This window comes from Orbicella franksi, chromosome 1 (genome assembly GCF_964199315.1).
Source record: "Orbicella franksi chromosome 1, jaOrbFran1.1, whole genome shotgun sequence".
NCBI lineage: Eukaryota > Metazoa > Cnidaria > Anthozoa > Scleractinia > Merulinidae > Orbicella > Orbicella franksi.
In genome coordinates, this window is record NC_138145.1 from 36,692,453 (window position 1) to 36,705,053 (window position 12,601).

The 12,601-nt window shown below is 39.2% G+C and overlaps 1 protein-coding gene across 3 annotated transcripts in view; it reads right to left on the reverse strand.

Moving 5' to 3' along the window:
- Positions 1-492: 492 nt before the first annotated feature.
- Positions 493-12,601, reverse strand: part of LOC145479940 (dmX-like protein 2) — a 34,579-nt gene continuing 22,470 nt past the window's right edge. For all 3 annotated transcript variants that reach the window (XM_081458422.1, XM_081458430.1, XM_081458420.1), the window contains 16 exons: positions 12,358-12,590; positions 11,512-11,776; positions 10,838-11,045; positions 10,275-10,395; positions 8,977-9,066; positions 8,401-8,537; positions 7,871-7,912; positions 7,315-7,399; positions 6,233-6,293; positions 6,016-6,146; positions 4,941-5,018; positions 4,564-4,655; positions 3,965-4,017; positions 2,784-2,873; positions 2,139-2,266; positions 493-1,339 (listed from right to left, as the gene is read on the reverse strand). In XM_081458422.1, coding sequence (XP_081314548.1) covers positions 1,136-1,339; positions 2,139-2,266; positions 2,784-2,873; positions 3,965-4,017; positions 4,564-4,655; positions 4,941-5,018; positions 6,016-6,146; positions 6,233-6,293; positions 7,315-7,399; positions 7,871-7,912; positions 8,401-8,537; positions 8,977-9,066; positions 10,275-10,395; positions 10,838-11,045; positions 11,512-11,776; positions 12,358-12,590 — 2,018 coding nt within the window. In that variant the 3' untranslated portion in view covers positions 493-1,135. The remainder of the gene's footprint in view (positions 1,340-2,138; positions 2,267-2,783; positions 2,874-3,964; positions 4,018-4,563; positions 4,656-4,940; positions 5,019-6,015; positions 6,147-6,232; positions 6,294-7,314; positions 7,400-7,870; positions 7,913-8,400; positions 8,538-8,976; positions 9,067-10,274; positions 10,396-10,837; positions 11,046-11,511; positions 11,777-12,357; positions 12,591-12,601) is intronic.

Consider the following 12,601-nt stretch of genomic DNA (forward strand, 5'->3'; position numbering starts at 1 on the left):
GTTTTCTGAGGCATTCAGCACTCTCAAAAGTTGTTAGTTATCGTATTGAAACCTTGCGTACGAAACGTATTCGAAACACTCTGCATGTTGTTTAGAAGCTTTCGTCGCCACTTATTTTACATCCGTTACAGTTTGACATCGCCAAACGAAGAGTAATTGGACAAAAACTAGAGAGGGAAATGGTAGCTGGTCACTTAAAACTAAACTCAAAGGCAACAAAGAAGAACTGTTCAAAGATTATATAACAACACGTGGTAGGCGGAGTAATGAACATTTATGGCAAAGAAAATGACCTTGTTTCACATTTTCCTTTAATTATATGGTATCAGTATGTATTTGTAGCGATCTGTCAGTTAACAAGATCAGCGAACAGTGGCTGATTTTTAAACAGTTATCGACCACGGTTAATTTCTTAACCTCAGACCTGCAACCTTCTAATCTGGAGCACTGGAAAAACTTCGGCGAATTTCAAATCCCGTATTAATAACTAGGTTCAAGACAAACACAATTTTACGTAATCTGCTATCTTTTCAAATAAACTGCAAGGAGATTTTGTTATAAAACATTATAAATAGCTAACGTGGATTTATAATATTCTAATATCTACACAAGATCTATTCTTTGTCTTCGACTATGTACCAAATGCTATACCAAGTTCTCCTCACACAACGAAAATACAAAAACAACTCAACTTTGTTACAATATAAAAGCAAAGGTGGAAGTTGTTTCCACGTTATTTATTTCTTAATTTGATATAACACTAATTAGCTAAGGAGCTTTTGCCCCTACTCGGAAAGTATTGTTTGTGATTCTGTGTAAATATATTTCAGTTCCTTCGAATCCTGTAGTTTGGTTTAGATCGCAATGTCTTTGTTGGATTTTTGGAAATTGAACGTCACTGCTTTGTTTTGAGGCGACTGAGGATTTCGAAAAGGTGGACGCCGCCCCGGCAGTCGAAGGAAAAACAGGCACACTAGCTCCGCCTTCAGTCTTCGTATCGCCTACCAACAATTTCAATGCCGTCAAAGCCACTATGCTTCCACGTTACTGCAATTTGAAGATTCCTGCTCTAACGCGGTACTTCCCATTTAACTCAGTAAAACCGTTGGATCGCGGTTAGCTAATGAAACCAGACTCAGGGCAGCTTGGTGTTGACAATAGTTTCTCTCACAGACAGTTGTCTCCACTTGACAGTGCCATCGCCTCCACAAGAGAACAACTGACCATTGTGCAGGTTCATAAGTGCCACGCCCTGTGTGCCGTACTTGAGGAGGTAAGCTCCTTTACCGTGTTCTTTTGGATAACACTCTAATTCTTCGTGAACAGATAAGCCCCAGACCTAAAATTGAAACAAAAACAAATACCATTTTCCACCAATAAAACCAAGAAAAAAAAATGGAAAAACCAACGGGTTTTAAAGTAGCACTTCTAAACTGTATTTGGGAGGTGAAGTTTGTTACTAAAGGAAACGAAAACCACACGAAGCAAGACGAAATATCTTTTGATTTATCTTCACTTGTGCCACCAAGGTTAGACGAGAACAGATTGAACCTACAATGACGAATTCCAGAATTCAGTTCAAAGTGCTTTACATTTACCGTAGTTTTTGCTGAGTTACATCCCAAGCAAGATACATTGTTTAAAACTTTGCGAGAGTCTATAACCCTGGCCAAACGAAGCTAGAAGCTAGAAACTTCTTCGTTTTGCGAACTCGTTCGGCCATAATTTTCACAAGTTAATTTGCGGTGAATAGTGTTTGATGCGAACAACATCAAACTTGTATGCAAGATCGCATGCTGATCGCAAGTTAGCCGTTTTTTTCAATCCAAGCACCGGGAATCTGTGTTTTTATCTTTGCCTGAACGAGCTTGCAGAATTGAAAAGCCCTCGTAATTGTCAACCAGCGCGTATATATGTATTTGCGATTAAACTCGCCACTTCGTTTGCTCATCCAACACAAATGCATACGTGTGTTTCTATTTCAAAACGTCTCACAACTTAAGAGCTTTGGAAAGACTTACTTCAAGAGTATTAAAAGATTGCTTTCTGTAAGATTTTCTACGCTGGTGTGCTAAGCATTCTCAGTTTTAATTCTGGAGCTTAATAAGTTTGCAGCGAATAACCAAGTTTGTACGTACCTTAATATCGCCATCTTCAGAGCCAGAAATGAAGAATTCCTCGTTTTCATCTACAACAATGCTCTTTACTGGAGCGTCATGGGCCAAAAATGTGTGTCGCAGTTGGCGTTGCCGGAGATCAAATATACCTTACATCAGTTAAGGACGTAGAACGAGCCTGTTGGTAACATTAGATCCAGTGTTTATTGCATCTTCGCGGCAAATGCAAAGACAAACGAAATTTAGTATATAGAGACAAAAAATACCTTCCGAGAAAGTAATCCGCTACTCTGAGCTGAGAGGATTAGGAACATCTTGCCAGTCTTTCTATTTCTAAAGTACTTTTCGTGATTTTGTTTGTTTTGGTCTTATTATCTTTCTCCATACTGATAAACGTATGTTGTATCTTAGGCTCTATTCAGTCTCCCCCCGCGCCACTTCCGACCTGAAACTGTAGCTGTTTGAGAGTTGGATTTTTAACGAAGATTTTATTGCTTATAAAAATTCTTGTTGCTGTTGAAATACACCTAACTACGCCCTTGTCTACGAGGTTGAAACTCACTTTACCCACCCTATCCATCCGTATTATAGGTCTTACTTCACCCACCCCACCCACGGGATGAAAAAATACCGAATGCGACTATTAAGTATAGTATTCAAGGATACAAATATTTCCTTTCCGCCCTCCTGAAATGAGAAGCTGTTGACCAGGAACATAGGCAAGACAAGGTGCTCCATTCTCATGACAAATAAATGCTGAAGAAAAAGAAACAAAAACAATTCCTTGTTACTACAAAAAGCAGGTTCCTGAAATCCTTCATACTTCGTTTGAAATCCTTCAATATTTCTAAAGAAACAGCTGTTTCCCTCAAAAAGTTTGGAAGAACACAAATTGGTCTTCTATCTGATTGAACTCATAACTCCGTGTAACAAAATCTCCCCGTCCGTCCCCCGGTAAATCTGTCGTTGATCCAGCCTACTATTCCCTTTGCCCACCCTCAGAAGGGTTGATTATGTCATAAGCTAGTCTGAAGTCATCAACGACGGTTTTGAATCTCGCGCTCGGAAATTAGCTAAACGTCGGTTCTTTCAAACCTTTGTAATAATAACAAATGAGCCTTAAGGCTACAGGCAATTGAAATAGTCATAAAAGGAAAGTGACGCCGCGCCATTGTCCACCAAAATTCAAACTCCAAGTTTGAGATGTTAGGAATGGAGAATTCTCAGGAAAGAATACAAGATTTCCTTTAAACTAGTGCAAGCTCAAAGCACTTAGGCATAAATTCCATCATAAAAAATTGCCATCTGCTTTAAATCATTATTTTACTACAGTTAATGAAATTCATGCCTATAATACGAGACTTGCTTCCAAACAATCCTATTCATTGCCCAAAACCAGAACTAATTTCGGGATCTTCAACATTAGATATCAGGGACCTAAAATCTGGAATTCTCTTGATGAGTCTGACAAAAAATTACTTGATTTTCAATTAAAGAAGAAATTAAAAAAACACTTTATTGATTCATATTAAATATTACAATTATTTTAATTAATTCATAAGGATATATTCTGTTCCGCTGTAAGTTTCCATTCTGTTTGTATCTTTGTATTTGTGTGTGTGTGTGTAGGTGCGTTACCGACCGATAACTGTATAAATAATCTATGTAACTTAATGTCTGCCCATTCTTTTTAGCCCTTATGGTTATTTTGGGCAGGCAGTACTCTATACTAATTTAATGTTTATTGTAATTATTTTATAAATTGTGAGTACAAATAAATGGTTGTTGTTGTTAAACTTATTAATCTGAGAATGAAAATCAGTGCTCGTAACTGAAAAATACCTTACCGTGTACGAGTGAACTGTGTTGAGGAACTAAGGTGTCCCAAAGACATACATTGCTAAAGGAGAAAAGTAAAAAGCAGAAAATAATCAAATCATTTAGGTAAAGATCTCAATCAGTTAATCACAAAATGACCCTAGTGGATATTAAGAAGCAGCCCCTAACATTATGAGTTTCAATTTCATAGAGAACTGTGTTAGCTGAAACGATAACCTCGCTCAACTGTGGAAACTGACAAGAAACTGATAACAGAAGATAAAATGGTTATTAACTGAATAGGAATGCTGCCAAGGCCATCATGTACAGATCTAGTGTAGCTACGCTCAGAGTAAATGAGATCGAAAAATTTTCCAGCTCAAACAAAGTGTTTTAATTTATCATTTGACGATCACACAAAAACTGGCTATCACACAAGCATAGCTCAGTTGATATGCGTTTAACCATTTGCTTAACAATAACATCGATGCCGCCGAATGTTCTTTCTCTAGACAAATCCGATCTTTTCAGAAAAATCTACCTTCCGAGCTAATGAAAGTGGTCAAAATTAAATATTTTACTCTGTAATTATAGAGAAAACTTGAAAATAACCTAAAAGTTAGTTTACCTTCCATCTGAAGAGTGCCCTGCCGTTGCTATAAAACTTGACGAGCCAACAAACGCAAAGTCGCTTGTTTGTTTGTTGTGGCATTTCAGGGTCTGATTATGAAATAGAAGTGCATGCAATTACTGACAGTAACATTTTAAAGAAATTGGAACTTACTTCCAAACCAAATTACGCATAGCTCAAACACTTCATTTTTATAACACTGAATTATCTTCAAAAAAATGGACATATTTACTAGAGTGGAACCCTCTGTGAAAAGACATCATTGGGGCCACACTAAAGTGACTAATGACGAGTGAAACACGCTGTACAGTTTTACTACTAAACCCTTAAATACGATATATATTCACTGTGATTCATGTCAAGGTCCTCCTCACCTGGAATGGCTCTGAAGCAGTACTAGTACTACTGACTTGCCACAACAGAAGCTGACCACTAGCATCTGATATTCCAACCTAAAAATGCACAATCAACATTATAGCAACACCAGCATGAGGTACTAATGTTATGAATGCCATTCCTGTAAAGACTTTCAACGTTTCTTCCACAATGCCTGGGAAATCTGCCCTACATTGACCCGGCTGTAATGCACCGTTTACCGGATCGCTTAACCTTCCCATCCAAATTAAGGGCAAGGTAATTAAGACTGCTAATTCTTATGCCGTTTAATGTCTTTTAGTAACACTGAGATCAGTTTAAGGTGCTCGAAGAGTAAAAACTAGCATGTCTCTCTCTGTCCAAGGACATGACATCCTCAACGCATAAAATATTCTTTTGTTTTAAAAAAGGCATGCAAACGAGGCGAAAGGGTCAATACAATGCAGAATTGACCCTTTCGCCTCGTTTGTTTGTCAAGCCGCTGATAACAATAACAGCTATTATTTGAAGGCCCTGGTTTGTTTCCTGGATGTTATTTGAACTAATTACAGTCTAATCTCCACTAATGGCCCCTTCTCTACAACAGCCGCGGATAGTCACATTCACATTAGTCACATTCACTTCTATTTTAACCTTTCAACAACGGCCACCTCTCCACAAGGGAAACGGCCACTTAAGCGTGTCTCCACTGCCAAAATAACCTTTCGCCAACGGTCAATTAATCGACTGACGAACAACGCATTCAAAACCGCATTTTTTTATTGTAAAAGGTGACAAAAATTGAACCATACCGCACGTCGTTGGTTTTTGTTTCAGCATCGATATATTTTGATTGTGTTACGTGTTTACACGCTACAATACGCATTTTTAAAGACAAAAAGTGTTGAACCCACAAAATATAATTGTCATATTACATCCCTACCTCCCCATAACGACCACCCCTCTACAACAGCCACTTTCCTCTGTCCTCAAGGTGGCCGTTGTGGAGAGGCTCGACTGTAATATTAATGAGAACAAAGCTAGGGAAACACTGCAATAAACTATCTGTACTCTCTGCTATTGCTGTAGATGTACCTTGTTTCCATGAGGGCTAAACCGTGTCCTAGTCACTCTTTGATATGATCCAGATGTGCGATGTGATGTGATTTCTCCGGCATGACCGAACTCCCACATGCGAATACTTCCATCTTGTGAACCCGAGATGTCTGTATAATTAATAACAAATGAAATACATTAGCCACACATTCTGGAACAGCGATAGCAAATGATGACAGTCACGCACTATACTTACAGTAAGGAAGATGAGGATGTGAATCCATGCGTTTGACCCCATGAACAGATCTTCTGAAAAGCTGCGATGAAGATAGGTACAGTAAATGTATCATTGTGAGGAAAAATGGTCCATTTTATACTAAGACGTGTACGGTAACAAGTCTGCCGATGGATTGCCCTTCAGAAATTAAAACAGCCACAAAATTGCATTTTGGCAGAAACATTCACACCTTTGCGACCTTTTTTAATCTTGTTTCAAAATTTTTAAGCCTATGATACACGGGCAAATATATTTATCAACATTTGTTGATACATGTACCATATTACTGAAGCTACTATGTAACCTATAAAAGTATTCTTTCAACACAGTTTTACACGGTTAGTTCACAACAAAGCAACAGTCACATCACAAAATTGCTTGGCAAATAATTAACCAACCATCATAGAATTTAGGATAGGATAAAGCGCTCCCTCGCCCGGGTATTAGGGAGTTTAAGAAACCAGGGCGCGACGCCGGGGACAACGTCGATTAAAAAAATGATTTTATATTTTACCTACGAATCTCTCGATACTTTAAAGTCATTTTCCTTTGTTTTTTAGTGTCAAAACTATCACGAAATTTGGGACTGGGCGAAACATTTGAATAAAAATAGAGAAATTAGTCGCCGTGGTTCACGTCCTCTGGACAACGCAGAATTTGGTCATTTCACGTTGTTGTTTTGCAGAGGACAGCAAAGAAATGTATCAAGAATTATAACGCACGTGCACAGCCATTGTTCTGCTCATTAAACCTTTTGTTTAACGAAGTTCCCGTTGCCCTTGACGTCGTGGTTTTCTCAAACTCCCAAAAGAGCGTTTTCACATGACGACACGACAGCCATATTGGTGTTCCCAAACAATGAAAAGGCGGCCATGTTGGTGTACCAAACCAATCCTTTGGGAGTTCAACTCTTTTCCTATGTAAACAGCTTCTTTTGTTCCAATAAATTTGCATGTCTGCTGGTCACGTGACTGAAAACGCTCTATTAGGCTAAGGGCGGGAGATGACTGACATTTCAGACTAAAAGCGTGTGAAATTCCTGGCATAGTAAATGACAATACCACTTTGCCGGAATGAAGAGATTGTCCTCCGGGTGTCGCCTTCTGAGGACTAATGCTACCAGATTGATTGAAATCTGGCTCGTCACTGAAAGGAAATGCAAACAATGACCATAAAGTTAGCTCTAAAGTACCACTCATCTCTGTGAATAAAAAGGTAGACACAGTAACAAAGTTCTATAAAGTATACATGCATGACAGGTTTTTGTTTGCTTTTTTTTACCAGCAGGAATGCGTCAACTGTTTGAAGAGACAATGTGCAGTTTTTAGTTCTTTTGCTTTCGTACCCTGTATCAATTTTAAAATACTGAGAAAACAGGTTGTTTTTTGAGTAGTAGTCTAATCAGATACAGCGCAAATGAGGAACTCTGAAAGGCAACAGCAATCAAGACATTTTCAGAATCAATGTGGGTGGCTGATTACACAGACTCTAGTGGTGACTCGGTACTAGCAAAGTTTTACAAAAAAAAGAACTTCATCTCAGCGCTTTTCAGAACAATTACGTGTTACGCTATACTGCGCCTTCAAGAACACATGAACTCTGACGTTTAGAACTCACCTAACGGAAGGAATTACACTGCCATCAATTACTTGACCCGACCTGTCGACCGTAAAGCAGAGTAGTTCGCTTCAACAGGTTAAAAGGCAACGTTTGTGAGTTGCAATTACTAATAGCACATTTCGATTTTCCAGGGTCCATTTGGTGTGAAAAGCAACCTTTAGTTCCGTTTTGAACTTTAGAGTGCCCACTCGATTGAAAAGCGCCGTAATAAAGAAACATTAAAAAAAAATAAGAAAACTGAACCTTGCCGACATTTCAACTAACAACAGCAATTGCTGTAATCTTTGTAGCCAATAGAATTATTTTAATTTTTACAATTTTATCTTGTACATAAGCTAACATATATAGGATCTCTCATACTCATAAAGTTGTTATCATTTTCCTATAAATATTCAAATTTTATGAATACCGTATGTCAATTAGTGTTGCTATTTTATTAGTGTACCCAATTAGTCTATCAAGGCTTAACACATAGACACTTACATAAACGTTTTACTTACTTACTTATCAAAATTAAGAGACAGTACCTTCTTCTCTGAGCGTCAGTCAACTCACGCTCAGCTTCATCATCAGCCCATAGTAGAGGCTCAGGGCTTAACACACGAGAAATATCCACTTCCTCTACATCCTTAAGACTTCCTACTGCAATAAAGTTTGGGTTTGCCTGAGATGATAAAACAATGAAAAAAAAAAAGGCAACATCAATTTGCCTCCAGTGTCATTAGAGTCTCATTTTTATAACTCTACACAAGATGTTTTTTGTCAACACAATTTCTCCTATAAAAAACAGACCTATTGAAAGCACAGGCAAAATAAAGACAGCCTCGAACTGACTGTGTAGACTACAAAGATATCTGAGCATTGAACAAAACTTCAACAATGATGTCGCAAGCTAACAGAGATACGTGTAGAGTTCTGATTAGTTGCTACGTGCACGCGAAAAGATGTATCCTAGCAACAACCAATCATAAACACTACACGGATCTCGGTAAGGTTACGTCATAAGACTGCAGATTTCAAGCCGCCTTACATATATGGTGAGGACAGAGCTATAGGTAGACAGAAGTGATCTTTTTGTTAACGTTACTCGAGATAGAGTTTACCTTATTGATACAAAATGTATTGATACCCTCGGGGTCTTTGTACAGAACTTTCACCGGCTTTACATCAACGACAGCGTCCAGTCGATCGACCTGGAGCAAAAAGAAATCATGATGTTTGGGTGTCGCAGCTGTTGTGACACTTGCAGTCGGTACAGTTATTGTGAGTGTTCCAGTGTCGTTAGTGCTGTGAATGTTTTTGCTTTTGTGACTGATGTGGTTGTTCTAGGTGTTGTGTCCAATGTTCGTTGTGTATATTACGGTTGTGTTGTCTTTGATGGTGTTGTGGATGTAGCGGGTGTTGTCGTCACTGTTTCTTGTGCATGTTGTGACCACTGATTGGTCCACAATGGTCCAATGGCCCCCAGTGGTCTATGGCCTTTGTGATTGTTGTGGTCGTTTACAGTAATATGTCTTGCAGTCACTGTGATCACTGTGGTGATGCCGCTGTTGTTAGTGCTGTTTGTGTTAAGGTCATTGCGTTTGTTGTGACTGTTGTTGATGCTATATCCGTTAAGGGTGTTGTGGCCTTTGGCATTGCTGTGGTCGTTTTGTTCATTGTGGTGGTTGTTAAGTCGTTGTGTTTGTTGTGACTATTGTTGATGCTATATCCGTTAAGGGTGTTGTGGCCTTTGACAGTGCTGTGGTCGTTTTGTTCATTGTGGTGGTTGTTAAGTCGTTGTGTTTGTTGTGACTATTGTTGATGCTATATCCGTTAAGGGTGTTGTGGCCTTTGACAGTGTTGTGGTCGTTTTGTTCATTGTGGTGGTTGTCATAGTTGTTGTGTTTGTTGTGACTATTGTTGATGCTGTAGCCGTTAAGGGTGTTGTGGCCTTTGGCCTTGTTGTGGTCGTTGTCATGGTCGTTGTGGGTGTTTTGGCCATTGTGGTTGCTGGGGCTGTTATTAGTGCTATAGTCGTTAAGGATGTGGTAGCCATTAACCGTGTTGTGGTCGTTGTCTTTATTGTGATGGATGTTGTGTTCGTTGTGTCTGTGGTGCTATAGCCATTAAGGGTGTTGTGGCTTTTGAATGTGTTGCGGCATTTGATGGTGTTGTGGTCGTTCTGTTTCTTGTGGTGGTTGCTATGGTTGTTGTGGGTGTTCTAATCATTGCGCTTGTTGTGGGTGCTGTGGTCTTAATGGCTCTTGTAGTAACTGGTTGTTGTCGTGGCTGTTCAAGCTTACTTAACGACCGAAACACAAACAACTACCGCAACAAGGGTCATAACACTCATATCTACCACCCAATTTAACACACACATCACCCACAAACATCAGGAAAAACGGTTCATAAAAAGTACCTCCTGTGAAGTTTCCATTTCTCTCTTGAAGATATTCTGTATGAAGATTTCCTGAATTGCTTCCTGGTGTACCAAGGTACGCCACAAACGTTTTACAGGCTCTGCAGAGTTGCGAGTAGATCTAGTATAATAACACATCAGTCACCATCTAAGCAAAGCTGACATCTTCCAACACTGTTTGTTTGTTTGTTTGTTAGTTTGTTTGTTTGTTTGTTTGTTTGTTTGTTGAAAAACAAAAACAGCATGGAAAAATCGGTGCTATTATGAAATTCAACAAACCTTTTAAAAAGTTATAAAAACAAGAAATGACAGAGCCATATCTTTAAGATGAATCAGAATCAACAATTCAACAATCCAACGGTGAATCTTAAGTTTCAGTTCTTTTAAGGCAAGGAAACTCCATTACTTGTAAGATAAGCAATGCTGCAAGTAACATGAAAGCCAAACGTGGATACAGTAGAGAACATTAGTACCACTGCAGCCACTATTAAAAGCTTTGACTTTTTTTTCAGGTGTTAAACACAAGCAAGAGCTGTTTCTAAACTTGAGTCACTCCTAATTACCTAAAAGGAGTATTTTGTGGATCCATCAATGCTTTATATCTCATAAGTGCTCGTCCACCTCTAGGGAATCCATCTTGGCTGACAGGGAACTGTGAGATGAAGTCTGGTGGAGGCCCTTGGAAACTCTCAAGTTTGTCATGGAAGGTTTGAGTCCAACGTTCAACCGTCTTGAGAGCTGCATGTAGTTGAGGTGATAGAGATGGTAGATCTGGAACAAGAAGCAAAAGTTTTACACTCGCACAGTAACAGATTAATTCAATAGCGAAAATGAAAACAATTAGGCAGATTCCTTTTGGTGAAAATACATATTTCCCATTAGTGAAGAATGTGATACGGTAAGATGAAGGTCAAGTTTTGTTGGCCCAAGCGCAAGGCATGAATCAAAGGAAAAAACAATGATTTCATGTCTTTCATACAGGATTGACCAACGAAATGAGGCTAAACGAGGGTATGGTTGAAACGTTTTTAAGACGTCGTTCTGCCAACATTCTCTCATTATCTCTTTGCGATTTCTTGCAACGTACAACTGCCTGCCCTCCGCTGTGTGGTGTTTGCAAGGCATACAACACTCGATTCTCCATACAGTGGCTGGAAAACCTTGTTCAGTACACAAAATACATGTAAGTTGAAATTGTAAAGTAGACGTGTTCTAATGTTTGGCCATGAAAACAAACCTGTTAGCTCAAATCCCACATCAGGAAGGAATGCCTGCAGGTTATGAAGCACCAGCTTGCCTATGGTGTAGTTCATGAGGCACCAGCTGTAGGACTCGTGGTCCAAATGATTTTTAGGTTCAGTTTTCTTCCTTCTTTTCGACGAGAAATAGTCATGATCGCTCTCAGTGTCACTTTCAAAGATTTCATCATCGTCATCCTCAGAGTCACTGGCATCATCTTCAGAATCATAATTCTTCGCTCCTTTCTCTTCCACACGTTGTGGCTGAAAGATAAAACAGAACCAGAACAGAACCAATATGATCCTTTACGAAGTTCTAGGTCAAGGACAGGTAAGTGCTGAGCATGGCACATGTGTTACATGTGTCACGTTTGTCACATGTGTCACGTGTGCCACGTTTGTCACACGTGTCACACGTGTGTCATGTGACACACCACGCCAAGTTAATGGGAGAACAAAAAAAGAAACACAAAAGGCAGTTTCTCTTCGGGTTGGGAGTAATCTGTTTTGTTGTCCATTTATCAATGGTTCACTAACAACATCTACTTCATTCACTTCAAATCCACTGATTCCCCAACCTTTGTTTTCATACAGATCTTGAAAAGAAAAAGACAAATCCATACAGTTTCCATAGGACCTTTCATTTTATACTTATGAAATCGTTTTTAGATTGCATAAACTTCAAATAGATGATTAAATAATAGTGTTAAAACATGACGTTCCCTTCTAGAGAAGCGCGTTCGTCTAACAATTTCACAAGCAGTGAGTTGCTTGTTTGATAAGAGCCATGTTGGTGGCTAAGACTAATGCGGGCCTTCATTCCAAACCTAACTTCTGGCCTGTACCTTGCTGATGAAGTACTCCATTAGAGTACTTCTTGGTGGAATAAATTGTTCAATATAAACAGGTTTGACATCTGATGTGAGCCACTGGGACATTGTTTCTGTTAAACTTTGTCCTAACAGCTTGAAGTTCCATCGCTGTCGCGCACCTTGCCAATACTTGTCACCTCTTCCACGCCCATCAGGATTTCCGGGGGTAGGAGGTCTTGGCTTCTTTTTGCTATCAGTCCCACTTCCTGCAAGAAAT